Here is a 26,773-nt window from a genome sequence, read left to right as displayed (position 1 = left end):
CACAGCTCACAGAATAAAATTTTTGTCTGTGGGGAGAAGACAGACAGATATGCATGCCAAACATGGAATTTTGGTATCACTTTCACATCTTTCTTTTCCTCTATCAGCCTTTTATTTATTGAGTAAACTTTTGTTTTCTATTCTTAACTTTTGTCTTTCATTTATTTAAATATTCTTAAGCAAAAAGAAAAAGTTATTATTTTAACCATGCACACTGACTTCTGAAAATGAATAATTACAAACAATACCTTTTTGGTAAGCCTGTCTAAAATATTTTATTTCAATGCAACAATTTTCAAACTGTGGTCCAAATAATCTCCTGGGGTTGAGAAGTGAGGAAATACTTGAGAGCCTTTTAATTTAACATGGTAAAAAATATTTTTTTATAATTATATCAAGCCACCATTTGCCTTTTCCATTCCCATTCTCTGCAGTGCAAGTAAGAGTAGGGTTTCGCAGGGGATATGCAACATGCCAATTCACAAAAAGATGAATGCAGAAAAAAAATGGAAGCACTGTCTGCCACTGAGCCAGATATTTAAGAGTTTGTAATAATATGACAATGCCACTCTCATCATTTGTTTTAGAAAATGACCTTATTTTTCACTTAAAAATTGTGTCAATATAATGAAATTTATGTTTAAATTGGTAAGTAAAAATTTGTGTATTAACTCCTAATAAATACAACAGATACAATCTAATAAAAAAACAAAAGCTCTTTGAACTTCTCAATATATTTTAAAAAGTATTTTTAAATGGTCCCAAGACCAGAGTTTGAGAAAGATTGCTTTGAAAGACTAGGAAACAAGATTCCATGACATTTAAATTAGGAAAATTCACAAAATTTAAAGTAATTCTGAAATTCAAAGTATTATTTTAAAGAGTTGGACTTACCATTATAGGTTATTCTTGGCTTTGTTAAACACATCACAAGATGCAAATCCATTTCATCTGAGGGTACAAATTTTGAGCATACAGGGCACTTAAATCCTAAAAAGATAAAAGAAATTTGAATGAACTCTTCAGAATATCCAATTATGGTTTTTAAAAAGCATAAAGACCAAAAGCTTTTTGAACTTCATTATTACACTTACGTAATGAATTATAATGCTTATGTGCAATTCAAATTGGAAAAAAGTTTGTGGTTACAATATTGTATAATACTAGTCTTAAATCAGTTTATGAAGATCATCCCATCATCAAAACAAGTCTGACTGAGAAAGGGAAACTCCAGTACAAAACTCCCGTATCTCTTTCTAATATACCAGGATCCAGTCATCCTCATTTGTAACATTTTACATTTACCAATATATATAATTTCTGTAATAACAGCTTTAGATTCTGACCATCCTTACAGAAATTACCTTTTTCAACTTGGTATGATATACTGTTAAATCCAATGTTTTATAGCTGCACAGCACCTTAGATAGTATTCTACCAAATCACTGTTTTTAAAACTTAACTTGTGAAGAATATGGAAGCAATCAGAACAAACATAGGTCTGTAATTTAAGACTCCTGGTGTTTACATTTTTGGCTGCTCAGGTTTGGATATGGTTTCAGTTTGTTCTCCAAGAGTTCGTGAGTTGGAAGCTTCATCTCCAATGTGGTGGTAGTGAGCTGGTGGGACTGTCAAGAGGTATGGGTGTGAGGGTGTGTCTGCTAGAGGGATAAAGTTATTTCTCAAGGGACTCTTAGGATAGTTCTCAGGAGAGCAAGTTGCTATAAAATCCCGAGCCTAACCTTTTCTCTGGCTTCCTGTCTGGCAATATGATTATTTGCCTCTGCACATGCTCCTGTTACTGTAGTGCCACCAACCATGCAGTTATCACCACAACCAGACTGATGCTAGCTAGCATCGTGCCCTTGAACCTCCAGAACTGTGAGCTAAAGAAACTTTTCTTTATAAAGTTACCCAGCTTTGGGAATTTCATTATAGAAACAAAAAAATTGACTAATGCAGTGGTCTCTCAGACCCAACATGCTACTAAAGTCAAAATGCAAATACAAAATAGCTTCCAACCATGACAGGGTTTGCAGTCAATTTCAACATCCACTAAGCAGCTTTGCTAAACCCATCTATCATGATGTGCCTTGAAGCCAGCCCACCATAGACTGAATCCCCTGAAACCACAAGCCAAATAAACCTTTAATTTGTGAATGTTTGGGATTTTGGTCACAGTGATAAAAAGCTGATTAATACACCAGGATTCATCTAAACTGAAATAAGACACGCACACACACACACACACACACACACACACACACACTAATAATTAAGCACAGACTACATCAAATATAATGAAATTTGATCAACCAGGAAGAAGACTGATCTACAAAGAAGCAACTAGATTTTAAAATCAACTAACAAATCTTTTCCCTGGAATTAAAAAAAAGAAAAAAACTTGCTTCACTGAAACAAATGGGGTATTAAAAAGGAGAAAGAGATGGCCAATTTACAGTTACTGATGAGGACCATCTGAGTACTGGCACACAAGGCCTATTTAAACAAAGGACTGTGAACTTAAAAAGCTTCACTGAGAGCCACTGACTCAACCACAAAATATGAGCTATGTAGAAAGAACAGTATTTACACAGTACCATCTGGATTTCTAGTTCAATACTATGAATTAAACACATGTTCCTTTCCTCTCCCCAAGCCCACTAAAATGAGAATAAATAAAAATTTTTAAAGATGAGATAAAGAACCTGTGTGCCGGGGATTTAGCTCAGTGGTTCTGCCACCTGCCTTGCAAGCACCAGGTCCCGAGTTCGATCCCCAGTACCACTAAAAAAAAAGAACCTGAGAAGTCAGCAGCAAAAGATAAGAAAATACATGAAAGAATCAATAAGATTAAGTAGAGACATCCTAAGTACTGCAAAAAGTAACATGATTATCACTACATAATTCTCAAAGTCCTCAGGAATCTACAGCCTCATGACTTCCCAAAACAATTGTGAAAATGAGATAAAAATGGATTAAACATATTTCTAAATCGCCAATCCAAGAATATGGTCAATTAACTACCATACACCCTACTGCCTGAAGAAAACAGCGGTTTACTGTTTACTGAACCAAGAAAGATTCAGATTGAGGAAACTAGGCAAAACAGTAGGCAGGGAAGAAAACTGGAATAAAGATCTGTATACTAGAAAAGGCCCCTCTCTATAGCCTCCATCTCTATCCTTTAGGAAAGGAGCAGACTCATCAGTCAAAAGTTCTACAGAATCAAACATCAAGGATTATGCCTACTGATAAACCCTAGACTTGCACATAAAGATTCCAGAAGCTCTTTAGGGTCTTTCTCTAAAGCATCATGTAATAGAAAAAAACTTACCATGGCAACATATACCAGAAGCAAATTCAAAAGACAAATGAGAAAATATTTGCAAAACACATTAAATATAAAAGAACACTATACTTAATATACTTGAAGAACTCTTACAACTAACTAAAATAAACCAAATACTGTTAGAAAAATGGGCATAAGGTCTAAACAGATATTTCATCAGGAACACCTACACAGAGTATATTTCTTTGTTCTTGTTTTAGTGAGTTTAAAGGGAAGGAAAGAAAAAAACATGTTTAATTCACTGTGTTAACTAGAAATCCAAATGGCTCTTTGTATAGAAAAGCACAGTTTTCTCTCCCTAGGCTCTTTATTTCTTTTTTTGGTACCAGAGATCGAACTCAAAAGACCCTGCCCTTCCAGGGCAGGTGTGGGCAACACTGAGCTAAATTTAAATTCCCAGCCTCCCTAGGCTCTTCTTTATGTCTACACTGAGGTATCATTTCTCATCCCAGATGGGCAAAAGCTCAAAAGCTGGTGAGGATGTGGGCAAACAGGTGCTTTCATATAATACTGGTAGGACTGAAAAATTCTACATTTTCTACAAAAGGGTAATTTGCCTTTATCTAACCAAACTCTATAAGCACTTTTCTTATGATCCAGTTTTAAGAACCTACACTGAAATTATGACCCCCAACAACAACAAAAAAACCCATAATACCAAACACCAAAAATATACACAATTTACCTTGGCACTGTGTAAAACCACACAGTACTGGAAACAATTTAAGTGACCAAACATAAAGAGATTTGGTTAATGAATCATGGTGCATCTACACAAAAGAAGTACTATGGAGTTGTAAAAAAAAAGAAACGAAGTAGAAAGGCTCAAAAGAAGATCTATAGCCATAACAACTGTGTTTATATTATGTATTGCAAATATATACTAATAAAAAAGAGCAAAGTATAGAGAAAGAAGGGAGAAGGAAGACCTATGAATTCTTCACAGAATAATGTATGCATAGATATTACTTGGGACACAATGGGCAGGGGGAGCATTCTAAACCCTTAAAAGGAAAAATAATGCAATTCCAGAAACATATCCTCAACTATTCAAAGACGGAGGACCCCATCAAGAGATAAAACAAATTCAGGAAGACTCAAACTATCATTAAATATGTAACTATGCCACAACACATAATCCCTCTATGCTGCCCATGTCATTACTCCTCTTCTATCCTAAAAAGCCCTTAGCTTATCACCAAAATGCGGCTAAAGTGGCACCTGTTATACCAGGAATCTTTCTCTAAATGCTCCCCCTCAAAGGAGATGTAATCATTCCCTCCCTTTGTGTTTTTTCAACATAGGACATGAATTATTTAAATTACATGTCTAACCCCCTTTTAGCCTTATCCATCTAGTGAAAATATGGATTTTGAAGCCCAAAAGATCTGGGCACAAATTCTAGTTCTATTTAAGCTGAAGCATTTAAGTCTTTCAGACCTGAATTCTTCCACATGAAACATTGATACTACTTATACACTGGCAATCCAATGAAGATTAAAGATTATAATGTATATAATGTACTTGAAATAGTGTATATTCAGTAAACAGTGGCTATTGTTTATTTAAATTTTCCTCAATATTCAAAGCATTCTTTAATAACAAAATTCAGACTTCTATGGATTAAGGAAAAACTTCCCATGTGCCCTATCTGCTATATCAAAGTTATTCTATACTGTAAAATACAGCAACAGCACCAGTGAATGTAAATACAAAGAACTTTTTCCATTGCTGATGACTAAAGCAAAAAGATTTTTTTATTGCTAGTGGCCCAAGCCTACTTTTATTCAGTATTTGTACATTGTGTTCTCCTAGAAATCAACCACAAGCAGAAAAGAATTAAACCCTGTGCTATAAATACACCGATAAGCAGGAAAAACAAAAGTGGTCTTTTTTCCAATGGTAGAAAGATTGCTCCCCAAATCAGAAACTGTTGAGGGATAACAGAAAAAAAAAAGTACCTGGCCCTATTAATGAGATTTACATATCAAGTCATCATTCTATCACAACAAACATGTTATTTAAATCCAACTTGCTCAGTTTTAAGAACTACCAAAAACTGTAATCAAAGTAAAACACCAAAAACAGTCATACTGGAAATCCTATCCTCTAAAAACTACCAGAAAAAGAAAAGAAAACATAATCAGGTACTATACTATGCTGGCCTGCTATGGAGGTAGAATACATTGCCAGGATTTTGGACTCTTCTACTCTAACCTTTTATAATAATCCATAATAATCTGCCCCCACCCCACATGTCATCAGCCTCTTATTACCCACTGGTTATTGATATTCTCTACTCAAAGCCAGAGATGTCAAGTTTCCCCCAATCTGCACCACTTTTTTACACTGCCCCTAAAACAGAGTTTGCTTTATTCTATCTGATGTCAGAAAATTTAACAGACTAACAATTTCTAGAAGGAAATAAATCAACAGGCTTAAACTTTCCCTAAGTATATATGAACTGAATATGGCAAACAATGGAACAAGTTAAAGACAAATGCATTTAGCAGATTTGTATAACCAATAACTTTCATTTGCTGTATCAGGTCATGCAGAACCCCCTCAGGTACAGTACTGGCCATTTCCTAGCTTCAATAATGAAACTAAAGAATAACAAGCAAAAGAAGCCTACAGACTGTTAGATTGCTCACTTAAAAAGAAAACAGGTCTCCAGCAGCCATGGCTCAAGCACCGGGAGGTAGGCTGGGCCCCGATCCACCGCGGGAAGGAGAACCACGCCTGCTCCCGACCCAGCAGCCATCGCTCAAGCGCCGGGAAGGTAGCCGTGCGGGCGCCCATGAACCCCCATAATCCCCCCCCCCCGCACTCTCAGACCTCCTGACTGTGCAAGTCTTTGGACCCACTCTGCAAAGACAGAGGTGGCCATCAAGGGTATTTTTCTGAGTTCCTAACTTTGAACATCTTTAAAGAAAGGGCGTGGAAAACCTGTAATAGAACGTTGCAGAGTTCAACCATTCAGAAGGATGCGGAACTCAATCTGGGCCTTGCAGCCCAAGGTCAGTCAGCGTCATGGGTTCAGCAATCAGCTAAGTGAGATCAGGGGTCTTGCATCCTCGCTCTGAGCCATTAAATGGTAAATATACTATATTGAAAAGTTTGTTCACTGCAGACATGTTCTGGACTGCTTCTTGATTTCAATTTAATTCAAATGATTTAAGGGCGATAGACTAGTGACTACCACAGGTGGTCAGTGTCCAAGTTGTGCTTGATCTTAATGTGTTGCTGATTGTATCAGTTGGGGTAAAGGATTGTGACTGATTTGATGAGCTGTTTCTCTGATGTTATGAAGATGAGAATATCTGTGGGTCATTAGAGACACAGAAGCTAGGGTGCAACTATATCAGGAAGATTTGGGTGATAATCCAGAGATTAAACCAAGGACAGTCCGACAACAAAAATTAAAATGAGAAAACACTTAAGCAAGACACAAGGACAGACTTCCAGTTCACCAATGGCAAACAGTAGGGCAAATGAGGATGAAAAGGCTGATAGTGAACCACCAGGACACCCTGAACTCAAAGCACAGGAAGTAACAAAACAGATCAATCAGGCTCTAGAAAAATTCAAAACAGAAATAATTTCCCAGATAACCATAGAGATAGTGAGCAAAATGGAAGTCGTGATTCGAGACTCTAGAGCAGAAACTGACAAAAAAATAGATGAGCTCAGGACCATGATAGAAGCCATGAAGGCCCAGCATAAGAAAGAAATGGAAAAAATAAACGCCCAACATAGGAAAGAAATGGAATCCATAAAACAGATTCAAACAGATATCCAGGAGATTAAACACTCTATTGAAAGTGTACGCAACAGAATAAAAGAATGCGAAGATAGGCTCTCAGATATAGAAGATAAGATTGCAGTCAGTGACCATGAAAAGAGAGGTCTCTTAAAAACAGTAAGAGATCATGAGAAATCGATCCAACAACTCCTAGATGATGCAAAGAAGAATAACATAAGACTGATAGGAATCCATGAAGTAGCAGGAGAAAATACAAATGACTTAAAAAAGCTGTTTGCAGAATTAATGACAGAAAACTTCCCAAACAGAGGGGAAGAATTTGACATTCAGATAACTGAGGCATATAGGACCCCAACTAGCTACAATCCAAAAAAATCTACACCTAGACATATAATAATCAAGATCCCAGAAACTCAACAGAAGAACAAAATACTACAAGCAGTAAGAGAAAAGAAACAAATCACATACAAAGGAAAGCCCATCAGAATCACAGCAGACTTTTCAACACAAACCCATGGGGCAAGGAGAGCCTGGAATGAGATATTTCAAGTACTAAAAGAGAACAACCTCCAACCTAGACTGATGTAACCAGCAAAACACTCTTTCAAAATGGATGAGGAAATAAGACACTTCCATGACAAAGAACATCTGAGAAACTACATGAATACCAAACCAGCACTACAAGGAATTCTAAACAAGATCCTAGAAAAAGACAATGAAGGCAACAACACCATGAGGCCTAACAGAGCAAATGAAATAGTCAAGGCAAGAAATTAAAAGGAGAAGGTGAAAAAGTAAAAAGAGTCAACAAAAGGCCAACAACATGTCAATAATAAGTCAGTACATATCAGTTATAACCAGCAATGTCAATGGCCTAAACTCACCAATCAAGAGAAATAGACTGGCAAAATGGAATAAGAAGCAAAATCCAATAATATGTTGTATACAAGAAACACACCTAGTGCAAAAAAGAAGCCCATAGACTGAAAGTGAAAAGATAGAAAACAATTCTCCATGTGACAGGAGCCCAGAAAAAAAAAACAAAACAGGGGTAGCAATCTTATTTGCAGACAAAGTAAATTTCAAATCAAAACTGAATCTAGTATTATTGATGTAGGACCGCACTGTATCATACCTCTATGAATGTAAAATATCTAGTACCTGCTTTATGATACATAGTAGGGACCGTGCTTTATCAGAGCTACATTTAATGATATTACTCTAGAATGTTCTCTTTCCAGATGATGATTAAGAGGCTAATAGAAAAAATGGTGCCAGGTACCACAGCAGCAACAGAACTTTGCTGTTCTCTGGATATTATTCTTTTCTTTGGTTTTTTGGTTTTTTTTTTTTAATGGAATGTGCTGAATGTCTATAATTTTGTTCAGATGACTGCAGAACCTGGAAAAGCTGTTGCTGCTATCGATGCATAACATACTATTATTAGTCTTTATATACACACACACACACACACACACATATATAAATTGAATTTTGGGAAACTTTAACAGTGCTGCCAACTTTGGAAAAAGTCATCCCAATTTACTGTGTTGACTTGACATTGTACAGAAATGGACAACCATATTGGTCTAGAAATGTTAATTTATTTTTATTTTTATTTTTTTTCTCCATGTGTACAGGGGTAACACATCATATTAAATATGTAAGGTCATATCTACGTGGGTTTGATTACAGAAACTAATAAAGTATTCTCTAAATAATGAAAAAAGAATAAGATAAGACTATAAGAGCGAGAAGCAATTTAAATATGTTCAGGGATCATTTTCATCTCCAGAATTAAGGATTATTTTGATGTTACATCATTGCCTTTTCTCTTTTACTTTCCTTTTTAGTTTTATTTTAGGATTCCCTATTTTTAATGTTCATACAGAGATTTCTTTAACTGAAATACCGAATAGTTTCTTTGGTGTGAAAAACTGTAATTGTACACAGGATATTAATGAGATAATTAATAATGTGAAATAGGAAGTAAAGGGCTAAAGGTGTAGGGAAAGTGGGAAGGGTAGGGGAAAGGTAATAAGGGAGAGGAAAAAAATATGAGAAATTCAAAAATGGAAATAAAGTGTTTGTAAATGCGGAGGGGACGAGGGGGTGAAGGGAGGGCAGGGACAAGGGGAAAAATGAGAATCAAGACCTATTATGTAAAGGTACAGAATCCCAATGATGAATGTAATTGTATTGTATACCTAGATTATACCAATAACCTCAATAAAAAGAAAAAAAAAAGAAAACAGGTCTAAGTCGAAAGAAATCATAGGTAATAGAACTCAACTTTCAAGCATTCTGCCACAGCACACTGGCTTAGTCTTTTTACATTACAGTATTATACACATGCATGGCATCTTTCCTTACATTAAGCACTTCTAATTTTCTTCTATCACTTGGTGTAACCACCTAATCTTTTTTTTTTTTTCCAAGAGAACATGACCGTTGGTGCCTGTATACTTGATTACATCAATGTTCTTTTTCTCGCATTTTATTAAAACTTTGCTTCCATCTCTTCAAGTCCAGATCAGGTCTCTCCATCTCACTGAAACCTTTTAAAGACTAAAAAATGTCCTTCTACAACCTACTACATTCCTTTTATTGATAATTCTCATCTGAGGTGTCATTAATATTTCTTCCATATAGATCCTATCTCCCAAGACTGATGATACTGTGAGGCAGATATATTTTAATAAATAGTCTATCTTTCCTATCTATATAGATCTGTATTCAATACTGAATATCTATCTACATGGGTGCATAAATGAATTTTATAGTTGGCCTGAGTTCTACATACTTAAATGGTACAATTAAAGAAAGATTAGAAAATTCTAATTATCAGTAATTGTAACTGCAATTAGTAGAGCCCTAAGTATTTCACATAGGAATTAACTGCATTTTCTTTGAAATTTATTTTAAAATATAATTGTTTTAAACATACCAATAAAAAGAAAGGTAAATAAATTAACTTCCATAAGCTAAGAGGTTTTACAGTAGCATTACTGCACAGCGAAAGGTCTAAACTGAGGAGGGCAAGACATCTCTTTCACTGGTAAGATCTCAAAGTTTGGCATCTAAAGGATTGCCTATTAAGAAAAATTTTTCCATAAAATGCAAGCTAACTAACCTAAACAACCAACCACAGGCAGGCTCAGCTGCAGAATATCTATATTGTCTCTAAACTACCATGGTTTTCTTTAAAACAGAACTTCTGCTTTAAGAAAATATGTTCAAGAGGTCAAAAGGACAGCACCTAAGTAATAGGCTACTTTTTTTTGCCATACCAGGGACTGAACTCAGGACCCTGTGCTTGCGAGGCAGGCACAGCACCAGTAGCTAAATCCCTGGCCCAACAGGCTACTTATTGAAGAGCAAATATTTCTCTGGCAGGATAATAAAAGTTCCAACAGGACAATGTAGTAGAATACACTGAAAACAAGGTAGCATATTTCATTTAACCTTTTCAGCAAGCATTTTACCAGTCCGATTTTTAAATAAATAATTCAAAGAAATCCCTGATGAACCTACGAAATAGAATGCACAAATTTTCAAAGCAGACATTCTTGGATTAGTTTGTTATCATCACCTTTCAATAGGAAAGTCATTACTTTCTACTACCTACCCACTTTAATTATTTTATTCGTTTATCAAATATGCTCTTTTGAAAATTACCACTCCCAAAGAGTGGTAGGGGGCTAAGAAGCCGTAAGAATGAAACAAGAAGAGTCTCAGTTTTGGCCTTACTGCTGACTAGTTTCATGACTTTAGGTAAGAATTTTTACTCTCTTGGTTTTCTTATCTAAGAAATAGAGATTCTGTGGGCCAGGGATCAGCTCAATGGTACCATGCCTGCCTCACAAGCGCAAGGTCCTGAGTTCAATCCCCGGTATAAAAAAAAAAGAAAAAGAAAGACAGAAAGAAAGAAAAAGAATTAGAAATTCTGGAGAGAATGAAAAGAGGAAATGAAGGAAGCAATTTTAAGTGAAAGTTGTGATCTATTTTGTATAATCCTAAAGCCATTTGCATAGCTATTTTGATACACACTAGGCATTCAAATAATTATTGGAATGAAAAGCTATCCAAAGAAATGGTTTTTTTTTTCATATGTGGTATAGGCAAGTTGAAAAATCATTCAAAAAATGATTTTGTCCTAAAGATTTATGTTTTTCTTTTTTAAGTAACTTCTTTTTCCCCTTTTGGTCCTTGATGAAAACTAAAACAAATTACAACTGCTTATGGGATCAGATATTTCAAGTGCGCTGTACGGTGTACTTAACAATGCTTTTAGCGTAGTCTAAAAAGACCTACTTCTCTTCTCCACATTCATGATAATTACTCTAACTCCACAATTCAATTTTATAAGAATGCAAATGGTACCTAAGGGAGCATCTACTCCAGTTGCCTCTGATAGATAAGAAAACCAGGAGTAGGGTTGGGGACTTAGCTTAGTGGTTCCGCCACCTGCCTTGCAAGCGCAAGGTCCTGAGTTCAATCCCTAGTACCAAAAAAAAAAAAAAGTAAAATTCTTACCTAAGGTCATGAAACTAGTAAGCAGTAAGACCAGAACTAGGACTCTTTTTGTTACACTCTATAGGCCTCTTAGCCTTTTTACCAGATGTCTTACAAGCATGTGTAACAAACTAAAAACTTGTATTTTATGTATTAAAATGTTATAGCTATGCAACCATCATAGAGGGGTCTATTTGCAGACTGTTTTCAAGAAACAATAGTCCTTAGAACAGAGTAGTGGTATATGCCTGTAATCCCAGCACTCAGGAGGCTGAGGCAGGAGGATCACTGGACTTCAAGGCCAGCTTGGGCTATATAGTGAACATAAGGCCATCCTGAACTATACAGTGAGACCCTATCTCAAAAACAAAACAATACAAAACCAAAAATATGGTAGTGCCAAAAATCAACAAAATGAATGGCTAAGAACATATATTAAGTAAAATATGAGTAGACCACTTCCATTCTGGGATCAAATCATGGATATCTTAGCAAATCTACTTCCTAAATTTGGGAAACAACACAGAGATTAGGCATTCACATTCTGTAATTTCTGTCACCCAAGTGAAAACTTTTAGTCACAGGATGTTATAAAATGTAAGAACAGTATAAATATTTATGCCTTTTGACACATTCACAATCTTAAAAGTAGCACTGTAAAGATGTCTACCTCTGTCTTTACTATTTATATCCTTTTATCGTGTTCTAGTTTACAACTTTGTCAACTCTGTTTTTTTTTGGACCATAACAAGCCTTTATTATGGGGAGGATCTACCAGGCTGTCTCTGAACAAAGGAAAGAAAGCAACATGGCAGAACAGGGACTTTCTTTTATAGGAGGGGGGTGGGGTTAGCCTTAGCTGGGGTGGAGTTGAGTGAGGTAGTATTAAGAGATTGGAGGAGCCTGTGACATCTCTAGGTGGGGTTTGTGACATCACTAGTTGCTAGGAAGTAGCAAGTATCAGGTTACTCTTTCAGTGGGAGGAGGCATGATGGGAAGCAGCAGCCTGTCCTTTGTTGGAAGAAGCCATATTTTAACATGGAGGCTGCTATTCCATGTTTGCAGCCATCATCTTCAGGAAAGGGAAATCTAACATTCCAGGCTGTTTTATGGTTATTGGGCAAAGGTCTCTTCTTTTGGAGCTGCTTCAAGCTGACAAAGGAGTGAAGATTGGAGCTAAACCTTGCTCTGGTGGGGCAGCGGTAGGTGGGGGCTTCTTCCCTCTGCCGCAGTGGCCGGTACCCCACCATAATGAGTTCCATGACTGTCTGGTTGGTAAATACCCTCATATGTTCCTGCAAGAAATTTTTGAAAACAGTGAAGCAGGTAGGGCCCTAACATGATGAAAAGGCATATAACAGCCAGTGGGCCCAACAAGGGAAACCAAGGCATAATTTGGAGAAGCCAGGAATAGCTTTGGTCTATTCTCCAAGAATTCTATTGTCTTTTTCACTCTTCGATTCACTGCTGTAGTTCTTTAACCTTTGCTTTAACAATTCCTGACTGGTTAACAAAGTAACAGCATTCTTCACCTAGCACCTGGCATGTTCCCCCTTGAGCCACTGTCAGCATGTCAAGGGCCCTTCTAAATTGTAACGAGGCTGCTGCTAGAGAATTTGATCTTGTACTGTTTAAGAACTGGCTTATTTTATCCACATCTTCCAAAACCTCTATGTACAGGGCCTGACAGGAATGTGTGGATGTAGAAATGCCCACTATCCCCATTGCCATCCCAGTGAGGACCCCTACTCCCATTAAGAAGGGGGCTAGGAGGGAGGTTGCCCTTTTTCTAATTGTGTTCTGTGGGAGAACTTGTTCAGACATCTGATCTTCTGTATAAATGGTCATCAGAGGGCCAAGGAAGGATATACAACAGAAATCAGACTGAGGCATTGGAATGCCTCTTGATAACATATAAGTACAGGCCATTGGGCAGGCAGATCAGATGCTCTTCTGAGATAAACAGGGAACAGGCAAGGCAAGTGATGCTATTTTGCCTTGTGCATGTCAGGTTAGTAGTTTGTGTAGAGAATGGGAGACCCATAGCAACGGGTCCCAGAACTGTGGATAAACTGCCAGTATTTGAGACAGACTAAAGTCTAGAGGGACGGGAATTGGAGTGAATGAGTGGGGGTAAATGGACAAACATCCAACAGTCTGAGATATTGACAGGGAGATAGTGGAGGGTCATATTAAATAGGTGTTGTAACCTTTTGAGACTATGGGTTATCTGGTTTACCACTTGGAGATCTATCCCTTTATAGGGAGGTGGAGTGGTACGCCATAAGTCTATCACTAGGGCCTGTTCATTGACTGCCTCTTTTGGTTATTCTTTTCTGCTGGGTGTTTAAGACCAAGTGAAACCTGTGTTAATATGAACACCTTGCTATTTGTCAGTTAAGTCTCTTGAGGCATTATTTTGGAACTATGCATAGAGCTTTTCAGCTCCTATCAGTGTCAGCTGTTAGGATGGGTCACAGGCCTTGCTTGACCAAGTTGCTTTCAGTGAAAGCATGAGAGATTGTTTTTCTTGGTGACCCTCTTTTGGCACACGTTACATTTGTCCTCTGGCGTCGAGCAATCTCCCTGCTCAGGAGGTTGGGTGACTTACCAAAGATGTAAGGCATTGTAGAAAAGGTTCCTTCATACCTTGGATCTTTGATGACCTTGGAGGACCAGGGCCAAAATATTGTGTTTTTGAAGTTCTACAGCATCCTCATTCACTTTGGTGGTTGAACACCCAGAAGAGAAGATCAGTGACATCAGTAGTACCTTAGGAACAGTGAGCTTAACTATCATAACTTTATCTGCATAGCAAGCAGCCTGGAATCTAAAATATAGTTAGAGGACTATTATTTTTATCAATCATGGTTAATCTAGTAGTTGATTTCCTTCGATAGGATACCATCTAAGGAAAGTGTAAGGGCTACGAATGTACCTGTAATCATGAGTAGGTGGAGCAGAAGAAATGGGCGAATACCTGGATCAAAAGGTTATTGCATAAACAATATGTTGGAAAACCTGTATAGTTAGAAAACATTAATACATTTTGTATACCAGAAAAGTAGTAATAATTATTATATGAAACCTTATGTCCTACAGTGTAGCCTAGTGCCAAAAGGATCTTTTTTAGTAACTGTTTCTCCACAGAAAATACTATATTTTGAAGATGACCATTATATCACAATAACATATTTACAACTCAACCCTTTGATGATAACCAATGTAAACATTTTATAACAACATATTTAGCGATGTTTATTGGGGGTATATTTTCCCACAAGGCTATGAAAATTATTGGGGCTCCCATTAGTGAACAAAGACCAGAATAAATTTTTCTGAGCAGTTGCTTCTTTAGTCACCAACAGGAGTTTATCCAAACCTGAAAGTTTAATTTAATTCTTTTTTATTTAACCTGTAAAACCAGGTCGTAGAAACTAACAATTCATTTGTATCTTTGATGTCATTTTGATCAAAAAATATAATTGGACACTTTCAAACAATTGGACAAACACAAACATAAGACAATTTATCAAACCAGAGTACACTCAAGTATATTTAGCCAATTGAATTATAACATCTCTTTTAATTAAGACTAGTCAAAACTTTTGCTGGTCAATTAACAGAGATCTCTTGTAGAATTAGAATCAGAAGGACTGTAAACGTAAACTTTTTATAACAAACTTGAAACCAACAAGTAAACATATACAAAAAATTTCTGCATATCTTCTCAGCATACCTAAACCTTCTGGTCTTGTGTATCTCTTTAGTCTTCTAACAAGACAAACATACAAAATCTTTTTATATCTAAAGTATATCCCCTTTATTTGTAGCCTTTTTAAATATATGTTTTTCCAACTCATTTACTATAAACCCTTCATAACAAACTTGGCTTCAGTTGTTAAAATCTTAAAGTGTTCCCTTTTATATTTCATCAGTGTTCAAGAAAGTACAGAAAGAACAAGTTAACCCTACAATTCCAATGTAAGAATTTGTAATGTACAAGAGATGTTTTAAGCATACTAATTAAACATTACTTTAAGTTGGAGACGAAAGGTACATTGTCAATTAGCTAAAGGAGGGAATAATAACAAAGTTCCTGCTTTGATGTGGATGTAGGGTCAAAAACAGATTATTTATGGTGTTTAGTGACATCTGAAATTCAAGAATAGTCTACTATGTCCTGTAGCCCTGGAGTTTTATCTCTACCTTAAATTAAATGTAGAAAAATGTGTAACCTTGGGAGACTAAAACCCATTTACTTTGTAAGTGAAACAAGCAAAAACTTGTACTGTTTTAGAAATAAATTAACTCCCAGTTGGCTTGCAGATACAGAAGGAAGACAACAACCCATTAAAATGTAAATTAATTTTTTGTACATATAAGCAAACTTGAATACCAAAGCTAGAGGAAACTCACACACCCATTAAGTCCAAACAGTAAAATATACAAGACAAAAATAAAAAAGCATTTTACCAAGAGGGCCTCACAGGCAGAATGACCTTGTATAAGGGGTGGAGGAGGGAGTTGCTCAGGTAAGAAGAATGAGGGGTGTGGAAGGGGGGTTGTGAACGATGGAGTTTGGGCTAGAAGTACCTGAGAGGGCCAATAAGTTCAACAGAGAGGCGAGAAAGAAGGCTTGTAGGAATAGGATTTCTGACCATTTGCCATTGCATTGACAAAAATTGTGCAAATTGCTCAGTATGTTAAAATTGAAAGTGCCATTTTTGGGCCATTGAGATTTATTATCTAATTTGTGCTGAGGTCAAACTCGGTTGCAATAAAATAAATGAGTCATTCTGGCTTAAAGTCAGGTCCCAACAGTCCACGGGAGGATGTGCCAGGAGGCAGCCAAGAAGCGTTGAGGGAGGGGGTTTGGATTGTTGTGCACCCATGTTAGGGCAGGTAAGGGGGAGTTAGTTCCCTAGGAGGTGGGCAAAAGAGAGGAATGTCTTCGTTTCTTTTGATATTCCCCAAGCCCGACCCCAGAAGGGGAGAATGAGAGGAGTTGAGCCAGTGGGGTGTTCCCCAGGGGCACGGTCCTGGGCCCAATTGCCCAAAACAGTCTCTCTGACCACACCCTTGAATTTCCAAGAAGTTCCCAGAGGGAGAGAATGAGAATGAGACAGAAGACCTGAGTAGAGGGAAGCTAACTACCTACTTACCCTGAAATCAGTTAACAATGTGGATGTGTTGTCAGCAATGGCAAAGGTAGAAAGCCCCAAGGAGGTCCTGGCTTGGCAGATGTGGCTGGCCTGTGGGGCATTATCATTTAATGGACTGCCTTCCTCCTGGGTCTCAGCACCAGATATGTTAAGTAAAAAGAGCCAAAAACCAGGACCAGACCAGGACCATAACAAGCCTTTATTATGAGGAGGGTCTGCCGGGCTGTCTCTGAACAAAGGAGAGAAAGTCTCTGTCAACTGTTTTTGAATCCCTCAAGTTCACCACAGAAAAAGAGGGTGCCACTAATCCAAGGGTAACTTGGCCTTTGCATTTTTGGAACTGAAAATGTACTTTGAAAGATTTTTTTTTTTTTTTTTGGTACCGGGGATTGAACTTGGGTCCTTGCACTTTACAAGGCAGGCCACCGAACCGCTGAGCTAAAATCCCTGGCCCTGAAAGATAATTTTGATGAACAGTATAATCAACTTTGCTCTGAGGATTTTCTCTCAGGAGCAGGAAATGATGTGAAGTGTGGGTCATATAGAGTAATGGCAATGGTAATCTATGCACTAGATGGAGAAATATACCTCTGAGTCCTAGCTTCACATTCAAAATACTACATACTGTATAGCTTCCTTGCCTATCTAGGACCATATGGACCGAATGTTAGTTTTACCATAGCCTTAGATTGCATAAATATTTTAAAGCACATTTTCACGTTTCATAGAAACTTCATATAGCTATGCCAAAGTAGAGTAGATTCTCAATAAAATATTACTGAATGAAGAAATGTCCTGCTTTTCCTCTTTGCAATTCTCTCCTTGGTACTCAAATCAACAAGAACATCTCTGAATAGCTCAATAATATTTTAAAAGCACAGTTGTTTACTCTCTCTCACCTTCCCTTCCTCCCTCTCAAATACACACACATGCATACAACACACACACTTGACAATGCTGTCAATGATAGGATTCAACCTGAATCAAAAACAATGAAATGCAATAAAACTTTAAACTGATAGCAAGTAGGAAAAAATGGGAGGTGTATGCTATAAAGATTTCTTATGAAAAGTAAGTAAATCATAATAATGCACAAGAAGTTTATATATTTAGGATAAATCTATTTGTCATCAATACTGTATTTTTCACCAATATACTATTTTTAGATGCTTAATCAAATGCAAAATGTACCTTAAAAATGAGAGGATTTTTAAAATGCCCTCTTGTCCACTAATTGTTTAAAATCTTTAGCTATTCATGATTAAGTACTTAGGGGTAAAAGACATCTGAAACAGGCTATGACAAAACATACTAAACTGTCAAACATGGATATGAAGTTTACTAGTTCACTGTATTATTTCTATTTGAGTATGTTTGAAGGCTTTTCTAATATTTTTAAGTCCTTAGTAAATATAAATTGATTTTTTTGTTAATCTAAAAAGCTGAAATTCAACTGTAGTTAAAACTCAGTAAAAAAAAATTCAAATTCTAATTTGAATCAAAATCAAAGTTTAGAGCAAACTGAGAATACTAATTGCTACAGAACATGCAGAGAACCACAGACTCTCAAACACTAACAATGGAAAGTAAAAAGTGATACAAACTATTTAATAATATTAAGGTGAAAGAATACACAACCTATGATTTCAGCAATCCCACTTCTAGGTACTCTACTGTGCACAAGATTCATCCTGAGGACTTGTTTTGGTTTCCTGGACCTCATTCCCAAAGGTACTGGTTGAGAGGGAAGGAACCTGTTTCTTCTAGCAGGCTCACATAGGTAACAAGATCAATACTGCTGGTGAAGGACCACACTGAGAAATATAATCCCAAAGGAATCTGCATATATGTACCAGAACATATTTTAACAAAATATTTACCCAGCAGCAGTGTTCTTAATAGCAAAAGGGAAACAAAAACCCAAAAATGGAATGGCTATTCTGGTGTATTCAGACAAGGACAAAAGGATAATACAGACTTCATAGCAATGACCACAGCAATCCACAGTATAAATGTTGCTTATATTGGGGGAGAGCAGCAAGACCCAAAATAAGAGTATTTCCATTTATGTCAAGCTGGCAAAATTAAACATCTTTAGAAATGTATACATAAATAACAAAGGAAAACAAATAATTATCATAAAAGTAAAGATTATGATTGAGAGGAAGAAAAAGGTTTTAATCAGAAAGATAAAGGAAGGTTTCTGGGACATGGACAATGCTCTCCTGTACGCAGACTACAGTTGCATCAGTATTCACTTTGTATTTGGGTGTTTTTTTTTTTTTTTCCCATTTTTTTTTTTTTTTTTTTTTTTTTTTTTTTTTAAAGACAGAGTCTTGCTATATGGCCCAGACTGGTTTGGAACTCCAAGTGATCTTCCTGCTTCAGCCTCCTAAATAGCTGGGATTAAAGGAATATTTACAAAAAAATTTTTTTTAAAGACAATTTGATGGTAGAATGCTACCAAAGTGGTTTCCCAAATTTCACTATTAAAAGTTTACCATTCTAAATCTAGACCCATTCTTTTAACCAATTAAAAATTTTATTTCATAATGTAAGTTTAAGTCATGAAACATTAGGCTTGATATTAAATGTATTATTAAAATACAAAGTTTTGAGGCAAGTTGTGATAAATCCTAAAAACACATTTCTACCTTTAAAAATTCAGAAGCTTCTAGTATCTTGAAACTTGAAATGAGATATAATGCAACACAGAATCTGACCAAAAATTTAGCAGAGTAAGAGTCAATGGGTAATAAAAAGTATCATTCAATGGATTTAGACTCAATCTATAATCCTGCTCAAATGAAGCAAGTAATTATGTTTTCAATGTGTACAAAACAAACACCTTACAGAGCTTTAGCTGGTAAAATGTGGAATGATTACAAATGCTGTAGTAAAAATAAAAGTAGTACAAGGAAGAAAGAGTTTTCTCTTCACCCCAACTGTCCTCCCCAAAACAAAACCAGCAGAAAAAAAGGAGTGCAAGCTCCAGGAAAAACATCACTATGAAGCACACAAACAATGAATGCCATTTGACACAGCATGCAAGGACAGGAGTACCTCAAAACTAAAGTTTTATCAGTCTACACACAAACAAGGCAACAATGAAAACCTGGGAAACCACAGAGACCATCTGAAGTCTACAAAGTTTTCACCAAGATGGTGAGGGTAAAAAAATCCTCACTAGGTCAAAAACTTTGTAAATCTTATTTTAAATACTTACCATTAAACTACTGGTTCCAGAAGGAATAGAGGTAGCAGAGTAGAAAAAAGAGGGAAAAACCCAATCAATACTAAAGATAAAAAGTAGCAATACAATTTCAAATCTAGGCACCTAAAATAAAATAGCAAATAAATATGAAACACGAAGTCACACAGCCAACTTCTAGCAGTTGAGAGGTAGATTATCAACATTCCCTTTTATTCCTGTTTTGCTTATTATTTGGAAATAGACCTACTTAACTACTATTCCAAAGATTAGTTATTCCAAATGTAGAGAAAGGAAAGAAATTTCAAGAATTCCTTTATTATCTAAATTCTGTAGCAACTGGACCACCCACTGTTGCAGGAAAATCATGTCTATCTTTAATGAATATACATAACTAAAATAGCTGTTTAGCATTTCTGTGAATAAAATAAATGGTCCCTTTTTTGCTGATATGATTGATTCCTAATCACTATCCTGAAAAAAGTAAAAGGTAACTATTTAATCCCTCATTATTCATATGCAATATACTGAGTTTTACTCTTTTCTTTCAATAATTTTTCTTATTAAATATTTTGTGCAATCCTTTACTTGCTTTCATATAATTATCTAAGGAAACCGGTAAAAATTTATTATTTTGATAACAAGGATATTAAGTAACATTTGAAGAATACTATGAACCAAACATTCTACTAAGTGCTACAATATTTTATCAAATCTTCAAAATCACAAGGCAAGAACTATCATTATCATTACTTTAATATCAAGGAGAAGCTTACATAGTTCATATGATTTGGCCAAAGTCACAAAGGTCTAACTACAGATTCAAAAATTTCAACAACAACTCTATTAAATAAATACTATTAAGTGATAAGGAACATGGAATAATATTTTCAATGTCAATTTTATATTCATTGCTTTAAGGGCTAAAATATGTGACCAATAAATGTAGTAAGAATCACAGTCTTATAAAGTCACTAAATTTCTAGAGTACCAGAACTTAGACACTACATATACAAGCAAGAAATTATTAAATAATATTTTAATTTGAAAAAATACAATACTAATCCTAATTAAAAATACTACAGAAATAGTTTTTGGTACTAACTGATCTCATCCATAACACCGCTATGAAAATTAAATACACAAAACACGTCTGTATTTAAAAATGAAAAAGTCTATCCCTTCTTGCTACAATAAATTCAAGAAATGAAACTAATTGCTTACAATAAAGATTAGTTATATGTGGTTATTTTAAAATACTACAAAACAAACTGGCAAAAATAACGCCTATATAAAGTAAAAAAATAAAATAAAGCATAGGCCAGGAATTTAGCTCGGTGTTGCCACTGCAAAAGGTCCTGAGTTTGATCCCTGATACCAAAAATAAATAAATAAGTAAAAATAAAATAAACCATATTCTCCTGTAAACTAAAAAAATCTTTTAAGACATTCTAGCAAATCAGCAGTTTTCCATTTTCCTATAACAATTAAAGTTTTACATAATATGGAAATACTCAAAACTTCAGAAAATAAGTACCTTTATATCAATGAAGTATGAGTGGTATCTAAATGGTAAAATGGTACACAAAGCAGTTTTCTGACATGTTTAACAATGCTCTCAAGGGGGAAAAATTCTTGATTTATAGTATTGCTGATTTCTTTGGTATAAATAATTACATCTTCAAACTGTCAAAGTGTCATCACTGCACAGAGCTGGGAAAAGATGTACAGCAGCACACTATTATATAGTATCCCCATCACATGGATAAAAACCAACTTTACATCAAGTAAACAGATGTAAAGCTCTGAAATCCAAATGCTCCAAAAATCCAAAGCATTCCAAGTACAGACCTGATACCAAAAGTGAAAAATTTTACACCTGACCTCAGGTGACAGGACATGATCAAAATACACACTCTAAAAAAAAAAAAATACTGTATTAAAATTACCCTTAGGTTGTACGTATAAAAGTATATGTGAAACATAGATAAATTGTGTGTTAAGAGGCAGTTCTATCCCCCAAACACCTCATTTCGTACATGTAAATACTCCAAAATTAAAAAAAAAAATTTCAAAGCACTTCTATCCTAGGCATTTCAGGGGGGTACTCAACCTGCAATAGTAAAATGTAATAAAATAACTAGGATATGTATTTTTAGCTACTTATTTCTATTTTATATAAAACAATTTTAAATTCATACACTTCAATTTTAACAATGGTGGTATTTATCATCTATCTTGTCTAACCCTGAAAATGTATGCCTTCCAGAAGAACTGGTTCCAGAATCCCACACGGAATAGCTCCTTTTAATAAATTCACTCCAATCCTTCATTTCCTACATTTTCCTATTACTTTCTGGTATATTTTCAAAGCAAAAAGTCATAATATTTTCGAGATTTTTCAATGATTTCTCTTACACTTATATATGTCTCTTACATCTATCCATCCTATTTGATCCAACGAGATCCAACATATGACCCTCAACCTAAGAAACTGGTAATACCACCTTTCCTCAGTCCCATTTCAGGAGAATGAAAACAATGACCAGTTGTATATGCTGTAAATATACTCCCTTTCACCTACTGCCTCAACAACATCATGACAATTTTTGCCTGAGAAACATTTTTGGAGTTTCCTAAACAAACAAAAAACCAATTCACAACCCATATCACCTATAGTGGTATGTTATTCCTTTGTTTTCTGCCAATCTGACAAGCATAAACTACCATCATATAACTACTTTAGTTTCCATTTCCCTAGAAAGCAATCTGGCAAAATTATTGACTTTAATAATACAGAATGCTGATGCAGGAACAATTCAAACTTTGAGATGATTTTAAAAAGCTTAAAAAACATTAATAAGCTGGCAAGAAAGTTACAAATTCCTAGGCCAGAAAATGAGAGGAGGCTGGAAACTCAAACAGCTACTTTAGTGAACAGTATCAATAGGCTTTAGCCTTGAGAGCCCTCTAAGGGCAGGCCATGAGTTCACTGTTAGGGTAAACTTGAAATAACTCTCCTGTCATTACCACCACCACTCAGGTAACTTCAAGACATCTATTCAAGGTTGACATTAGGTGAAGAAGGGGTAGAAAAATCACAAGAATTTGAAATTACAAACAAGAGTACTTGGTGCTTTTGCATTCTAAAAGTCCCAACTCCCAGATGGTCTAAAAAGGGTAGACTGATACTCCCACAGTTAAGCTTACCTCACAATCACAGGGAGTTCTACTAAAGCTGTGGCCCTCACTCCCTCCCTCTCCCTCTCCTCTCTCTTCTCCTCTCTCTCTCTCTCTGTCTCCCTTCTCTATGTCAGCTTTTAGTAGCCCAAGATGGTCCCAGCAATCTGTGTGGCCTGTGCTCAGGCGGGGCTCATAATGCTGATCTAGAACCACAATTTTTCAGAACCACTTATGTGGAGCGACCTGGGTGGCCCAGGCACCTAGGAAACAAAATATATGTATAATCAATATATATATATATATGGAGAATAGCACAGCAAATTGTGGGTTTAAAAATGATGCCAGGTATAAATATGGAAAAAAAAAAGATTTGGCCCTTACCTTACTTCATGGACAAAAATCAGTATCGATAGGATTAAGGTCTGAACACAAAATTCAGGCATAGCTATACGTTTTCATTACAGTTAACAAGAATACCTTTAAAACCTTAGAATCTGTGCATAAGGGTACATGCATATAGTCCCAGCACCCTGGGAAGATATGGCAGGAGTTTAGCAAGTTCAAGGCCATACTGCACCAATAAAAAATAAAAATAGAAAAGGCTGGGGAGGAAACTCAATGTAAAATCCCTGGGTCCAATTTTCACTACAGAATAGGAAGAAACAAAACAAAACAAAACAAAAAAACCTTGGAGAATGGAAAAGTCTAGAAAAAAGAAACACAGTGACAAGAATAACACCAAATAACTACTTCCATCAAAAGTGTCGACTGAAAATGCTATGTCCAAAACTTGCCTTAAAGTATTTCAGGAAAAAAGGCAGAGGATAGACATAAATAATGCAAGTATGGAAAAACCCTTGATAAATGTTGAATGCTGATAAGAATTTATTATACTATTTTGTGTATATTCCCCCTTATAAAAGTAAAAAAAAAAGAGCATTAAACTCAGAAGATACTTGAAAGATATATAACAAAGAAGAGCACAGAATATATGAAGAACTATGGATCACTATGAAAAAAAAACTCAATAGAAAAAAAGCATAAGACAGTCACTTGAACAGAAGAAATACTTATGCCCGATAAATAGGCATCATGGAAAAGATATAAACAATGAAATAAACTATTTCCAGCAAAACAGCAAAAATGAAGAAGTTTGGTAGAAATAAAGGGTAACAAGAATACGGAATAACTGCATATTTATTCACTGATATACTGGGAATGTAAAGTGATATAAATATTTCAGGAAAACAGTTTGGTACTAGAGTACTAGCCAGTAAAGTGAAGCAGCAGTTCCTGGAGCAACTATCATGTAACTGAGGAGAACTAATGACTAAGGCCTCAGTTTTAAAGACTAAAATTTTCAGTTACCCAACTTCTATCTGTAGTTTTCCTTACACTAACTTATGGAAGTGTTAATAATAACTTCTACTTCAGATCCCATTTCATATGTTTTTCTTCTACTTTATAAAAGAAAGCCACACCTCTCACCCATTTCAAGTATTATTCTGATATGCTATGATACATAAAACACATCACACCAAAGCAATATCTGACACTTACATTAATCAAAGCACTCTAAAATACCACTCCATCCTTAGTCCATCTCTGCATGTCCAATAAAATTATATTTATACTAAGCACACATTAAAATTTGGATAGCTTATTTTTTTGAGACAGAGTATCACTAGTTATTAAATTGCAACCCTCCTAAACCTCCCACAGACCTGGGATTACAGACTTGTACTACCACACCCAGTGTTTGAATACTTTCAATGTTGTTTTTCTTATGTACTACTAAATGAGACAGAAACTGTTTAATATTGAGAGTTTGGTCGCAAAATTGAAATTTTATTGACACTGAAACTATGGAAAGCTTTACATGAAAATGCATTATTATTTGTATAGTCTAATGGGTATATTTAATATTTTCTTTTAAAAACATCAGTATTTTCAATATTCCTGAAATTGAATCTTTTGCAATATTAAAGTATGATCATAAAAATGTTGGACATAGGGCTCGGGATTTACCTTAGTGGCACCATGCCTGCTTTGCAAGCGCAAGGTCCTGAGTTCAATCCCAAGTACCAAAAAATAAATAAATAAAATAAAATAAAATGCTGAACATCAAAATGTGCAAAAGGTATTTTTCAAAAGCTATTTGAAGAATTAAAAAAAAATACCTTGAAGACCACTGCCCTAAAGAGCATATGTGCACCTGTGTACAAATGTTCCTGGCATCATTTTATAACATAAAACTTGAAAAAACACTAAATTCTATTAATGGTAAAATGGATACACTGTGGTATCATCAGTCAACTGAATATATCAATATGAAAATAAGGTAATTACAGGCAACAACATGGATGAAACATGTAAATAATGTTGTCATATATTTAGAATAACATTTGAAACCAAGCCTATAGTTTGAGGATGTTTACTGTGTAGGGATATTAACTGACTTGTAAAGCTATAAAAAGTGGCTCATCATGGGGATATGGAAAATACACTAGAAGGGCACAAAAAAGATTCTAGGAAACCATAAATATATTTCCTGGCATGGGTAGTAATGATTCACTTTATTATTCTTAAGATATATATAGTCTATGTACTTTTCTGTATATAAAATAGATTTTACAAGTAACTTTTAAAATTGTCCTTCAACCCAGATTTTCACTGCTTGGTAATTTATTCTAGAAAAATAATGGCATTGGAGTACAAATTAAATACAAGCAAGGATTTTTGTTTGTAATAGCAAAAACCATCAATAAAAAAGAGCAATTTGTCTAAAAAAAGTATCGAGTAAACTACTTGAAAAATTTTTACAATGTTTTAGGCAAAAAAAGCAGGATGCTGATAAGTCATCTATGACACAATCCCATTTTTTGTAAAACACTTATTAAAAAATCCCTATAGACGTCTGTGTATTATTACATATACGTATTATTATATATACATACATATGTTAATACAAGGGATCAAGTTTATCTGAGGGCTAAAAGAGAAAGCAAGCTCCCAAAAATTGTTTATGTGCATAAATAATACATGCATTGAGCCATACTAGAGTTATGAAAGTGTTAGTGGTATTTATCTTAGGAAATGGATTTTGAGGTAATTTTTATTTTATGTGTCATTTCAAGATTAACAACAGCATACATTATTTTATAGCTAGAGATAATGCCAAAGTATTTCTGGACTCTAGAATAGGTAATACATATTCCAAATGGTAACACTAGCCCTGGGTAGCCAGTTTATACAATGAAGAATAAAAGCCCTGTGTAGCTTTTTCCAACATGCATTCATCGTAGATTCATTATATTACTTCTCACATGGTAACAAACAAATCACCTGATCATTTTTTGAAGCAGACTGTTTCAGTGAATTTGCAGTATGATCTTAAACTGCATTTCTACTAAGCTCCCAAGTGAAAGTGACACCACTGATCCATACACTATATTTTAAGAAACCAGTGAGCACTTGGAATGTACTAGTCCCCTGTAGTATGTACTTTTGTAAATATTTTTCATTTAATCCTGTTATAACCTTCGGAAGCAGGTTTCATCATTTCTTTTTTTTTTTTTTTT

General features: G+C 35.3%; 1 protein-coding gene across 1 annotated transcript in view; it reads right to left on the bottom strand.

Annotated features, from left to right (window-relative positions):
* Znrf2 (zinc and ring finger 2) overlaps positions 1–26,773 on the bottom strand; it is a 105,448-nt gene that overhangs the window by 40,225 nt on the left and 38,450 nt on the right. Inside the window, exon 3 of the mRNA XM_033755973.1 lies at positions 895–990. Coding sequence (XP_033611864.1) covers positions 895–990 — 96 coding nt within the window. The remainder of the gene's footprint in view (positions 1–894; positions 991–26,773) is intronic.

Source organism: Fukomys damarensis, unplaced genomic scaffold, assembly GCF_012274545.1.
Source record: "Fukomys damarensis isolate Sample0158 unplaced genomic scaffold, DMR_v1.0_HiC HiC_scaffold_4, whole genome shotgun sequence".
Classification (NCBI taxonomy): Eukaryota; Metazoa; Chordata; class Mammalia; order Rodentia; family Bathyergidae; genus Fukomys; species Fukomys damarensis.
The sequence above is the reverse complement of the archived record's forward strand: the minus strand, read 5'-3'. Positions and strand labels throughout refer to the sequence as shown.